Source organism: Sinocyclocheilus rhinocerous, unplaced genomic scaffold (genome assembly GCF_001515625.1).
Source record: "Sinocyclocheilus rhinocerous isolate Xijiao unplaced genomic scaffold, SAMN03320098_v1.1 scaffold423, whole genome shotgun sequence".
In the NCBI taxonomy this organism is placed as follows: domain Eukaryota; kingdom Metazoa; phylum Chordata; class Actinopteri; order Cypriniformes; family Cyprinidae; genus Sinocyclocheilus; species Sinocyclocheilus rhinocerous.
In genome coordinates this window covers 540,231-544,816 of record NW_015655573.1, presented here as the reverse complement: position 1 = coordinate 544,816, position 4,586 = coordinate 540,231, and the positions used below count along the sequence as shown (strand labels likewise).

Below are 4,586 nucleotides of genomic sequence, written 5' to 3'. Positions count from 1 at the left end.
TATATATTTTTTTTTTATTAAAAATATATATTATAAAAAACTAAAAACTATTAAAAAAATTATAAATCTTTTCCAGGCCTGCAAATCACATATTGAAATTCTTTAATATTTTATAAGATTTTTTTTAAAGATTTTTTTTTGTATTTTATATACAAAATATTAATATATCTTATGTCATATTGATTGAATGAGTGTTTTTCAGTGGAAAAACCAACATGAAAAAAAATCTGAATCTCTTTGAGGGGTCTATAAACATACATTGCTGCATTTTTTAACATCATGTCATGCTGAAAATTCACTCTCGCATCTGTTTTACCTGTCTGGGGAGGGCGCGGTGGGGCGATTCGGCGACTGACGGCAGCAAACCGCTGCTGCTCTTCCTGAATATCCCATCCAGTGCTGTGGATTTGGTGCTTTTGCTGGGTTTGTCGCTGCCGGCGCTCGATCCAGAGCTCTTCCTCTTCCTCCCATCAGAGGATCCGTAGGGCAGCGGGCTGTGGGACGAGATGCCCCCGTGATCCCCGGTGAGCGCCTGCGGGAGGGACAGCTCCACGCTCCCGTCCTTGTCTTGGTCCCTCGGCCCCTGGCCCCCCGGCCGTTGCTTGGCCCGCACGCTAAGGGCCGCCGTCCCGTTACTGATGTGCGCCACGCCCAGTGGCAGATGGTAGCTGTTCCCGCTGGTCCCACTCTTTCGTGACTCAGAGGCGGGAGGTGCTTTCCGCTTTTTAGATCCTGTTCTGTCCCCTGAGGCTTTGGGCGGCTTGGCCGGTTTATTCCGCTGTGGTCTGGGTCTGGGTTCGGGGTCCCGGATGCAGAAAACCCCACCTCCGTTATGAGAGAAAGAGGTGGAGTATGAGACCATGGAGACGCCGTCCAGAGGAGCCGTGAGCGCGTGGTTGGAGACGAACGGAGAGCCGAGGGGAGAAACTTCAGTCGGGCTTGTCACGCTCTCCACCGCTTGGGGGACTTTCCTGTGAGAAACAGGATATGACATCACCAGTGTGTGGTAGGAAACCATGTGGCATGTTAACCTAAAAGTTGTGTGGTTACTGAGTGAAAGAAAACGTTTGTGCCTTTGTAAAGCCATTCAAGCACTACAACTACACAGCTCAACTGAAGCCGTTAACATTCACTTAATTCATTTCAGCCCAAATGAAAGGCTTATGAGAAAAACCTCACCAAATAAATCTAAAAAAATTATTATAATAATAATATTTTGCATAAAGAAAATGAAGCAATATTATTTTCGTGAAGTTATATTTTTTATATATATTATTTATAGCTGTAGTATTATTATTTAATATTAATTATTATTATTATTATTATTAAACATGAATTATGTCAGGTATTACAGAATAATTGTAAAAATATGAATTATTAATTTAATTATTATTAAATAAAAAAATATTTGTAAATGTGCTAAACCACCATGACAATGTTTAATAAGAATTATTGTTTATTTATTATTTACTATCAATTAACAATCATATTGAATGACTTTATTCAGTTTAATGATGTTTAAAAATATTAATATTATTAATAAAAAAATAATAATTTATGTTTCATGATTTGTTTAATAATGTCATAAAAAATAAAACATCATGACAATAAATGTCAGAATTCAGAAAAAAAATCTTTATTTGATTTTTTTTCTTAATTCAAAATATATTTAATTTCTTATGATATTTGGGTGAAAATAATATTTAGCATAAAGAAAATGAAGCCTATTTTGAGGTTCAGTAAGATTTGTGCATTGCAACATTTTAAACTGGCTATATTTGTATAGCATTATTAAATATAAATTGTAATATAATTATTATTATTACTATTAGTAATAATTGAATAACTGTTAATGAAAATAATGTCCAAATAAAAAAAAATAGCTGTAACAAGTCCTTACTTTCTTAATGCAGTTTTTTTTGTGATTTTGGAGTGAAATACAACCCCAATATTTGAAAGCATTTGTGAGATTCACCCTATTATGGAAAAAAGTGAACAGAACATATCCACCCATAAATTCATAAGCAATAATTGTGCGAGCAGACAGACAAACATGTAACTGTGGGTCATGCAGGACGCTCACCTCCACATGAGAGAGTTGACGTGTTTTTCCACCATGCAGTGGAAGCCGATCCGGCGTTCCACAGCGCGAAGTTGATGTATTTCCTCAGCTACCAGCACGGATCAGCTCTAGGCATGATGAAGCGGATATCGTCCTCTTTTGGAAGGCCAACCTAAGTAGTTTCGCTTTCACAACGAAACACACCGCGTCTTCACGACAAGGAGGCAACAATACTACAGCGAGAATGAAAGTTACGCCTTCTTTCTTTGCGTGCACATTTGGGCGGTGTTATGCAAATCTTCCCACATAGTGATGTAGGTATGTGGGGGCGTGTTAGAACGAGCCGTTTTAGGTAGGCGTGGTTGACTCTTAACTTTTATAAAGAATATCTCTTCGGATTTGAGACTTTAGTCTTTTCAACTTTACAGATCTTCTTTATGCACCAAGAGCTTGTAACACTCCAAAGAGAAAGGAAAAATTGAAATCGCATCATGACCCCTTTAACTAAAATCTGTGAATCAATTTTATACAGTTCTGTTCAGTAGAGTCACTGACTGTCATGTAGTCAGCAGTATGTACCTGTGTAAGTGTGAATTGGCCAGCTGCAGTTTGAGAGTGGGCGTGGTCTTGGCATTGCTACAGCTTGTGGATAGGCTGGTTGCTGCAATATTTGAAAGCATTTGTGAGATTCACCCTATTATGGAAAAAAGTGAACAGAACATATCCACCCATAAATTCATAAGCAATAATTGTGCGAGCAGACAGACAAACATGTAACTGTGGGTCATGCGGGACGCTCACCTCCACATGAGAGAGTTGACGTGTTTTTCCACCATGCAGTGGAGTGCCAGCCGCACCCGGTCCCACCGCCTGTCGAACACGTAGTGACCCTGTCCCATCAACCGACTGCTGAATGCACAGCACTAAGACAAGACAGAATGAGGTGCCACGTTATATTACTCCATTTTTAAAATGCTTTTGAATATACAGGGTCCCAAAATGGGACAAATGTTTTGTAATGTAGTGGTTTGGCTCAGCTCACGCTCAGGGGTCGCGGGTGCTGTGGAGAATAGTGGCACAGCAGCCTCTCGGACTCCTCAGGGAGGTCAGTTTCTCCTTCATCGCTGGACAGACGCTGCCAGCCGGGCACAGGTTCAGGAGGAGGAACGGGCGCAGAGCTGAACACGACTGCACCAGACGCTCTGCAAATAAAAGACTGATGACACTCGAGGAAAAACATTCTTCCGATTCTAATTTTTTTAATAAAGTAAGTTATATTTTATTATTATTTATATACTTTACTATTATGATATTTATTTTTTAAGGGCCAAACTCATTCTATGCACACAATACAGACAAATGACCATGGTTAGTTTTGTATTATTTATATGTGACCCTGGAGAACAAAACCAGTCATAAGGGTAAAAATTTTAAATTGAGATTTATACACCATCTAAAGGCTGAATAAATAAGTTTTCAATTGATGTATGGTTTGTTTTCAATTGATGTATGGTTTGTTATGATAGGACAATATTTGGCCGAGATACAACTATTTGAAAATCTGGAATCTGAGGGTGCAAAAAAATCTAATTATTGAGAAAATCGCCTTTAAAGTTGTCCAAATGAAGTTCTTAGCAATGCATATTACTAATCAAAAATTAAGTTTTGATATATTTGCAGTAGGAAATTTACAAAATATCTTCATGGAACATGATCTTTACTTAATGTCCTAATAATTTTTGGCATAAAAGAAAAATCAATAATTTTGACCCATACAATGTATTTTTGGCTATTGCTACAAATATACCCCAGCGACTTAAGACTGCTTTTGTGCTCCAGGCTCACATATACCATTTAAGTATTTATTAATTAGTTTTGTTTTATGTTTTCTAATTTAAGTTTTAGTAATTTTTTATGTACTTTTGCTTTTTTTCTATTTCCATTTTGTTTTGTTTTATTTATTAATATTTTATTTTGTTTTTTTTCTATTTCAGTTTTAATAGTTTTAGTACTTCAACTTCAACTTATTTTATTTCAGTTAGTTGTCAAGCAACATTTCAAATTTTCTTTAAGTTGCCCTTCTAATATTAATATTCATCATCATACTATCACAGTGATAATATGTGATATATGATAGTGAAAATATTTATTTCAGCATTATTTTAAAGGGGTCATATGACGTTGCTAAAAAGAACATTATTTTGTGTATTTGGTGTAATGCAATGTGTTCATGCGGTTTAAGGTTAAAAAAAACATTATTTTCCACATACTGTACAATTATTGTTGCTCCTCTATGCCCCGCCTTTTGTCGATTTTTACAAAGCTCATCGTTCTGAAAAGCGAGGTGTGCTGTGATTGGCCAGCTATCCAGTGCGTTGTGTTTGGCCGAATACCTCAAGCGTGTGACAGAAATGTTATGCCCCTTACCATATTGTGATGCCTTGTCCGGCCGGAGCGACGAGACAAAACCAATAAAACTAATTACAAACGAGGCATTTGTAGCATCCAGTGGGGACATAATTAC

The 4,586-nt window shown here is 37.2% G+C and overlaps 1 protein-coding gene across 1 annotated transcript in view; it reads right to left on the bottom strand.

Annotated features, from left to right (window-relative positions):
* LOC107718553 (ataxin-7-like protein 1) overlaps positions 1-4,586 on the bottom strand; it is a 25,943-nt gene that overhangs the window by 1,844 nt on the left and 19,513 nt on the right. The window contains exons 7-9 of the mRNA XM_016525668.1: positions 3,105-3,262; positions 2,864-2,985; positions 317-971 (exon numbers count right to left, since the gene is read on the bottom strand). Of these exons, the coding sequence (XP_016381154.1) occupies positions 317-971; positions 2,864-2,985; positions 3,105-3,262 (935 nt within the window). The remainder of the gene's footprint in view (positions 1-316; positions 972-2,863; positions 2,986-3,104; positions 3,263-4,586) is intronic.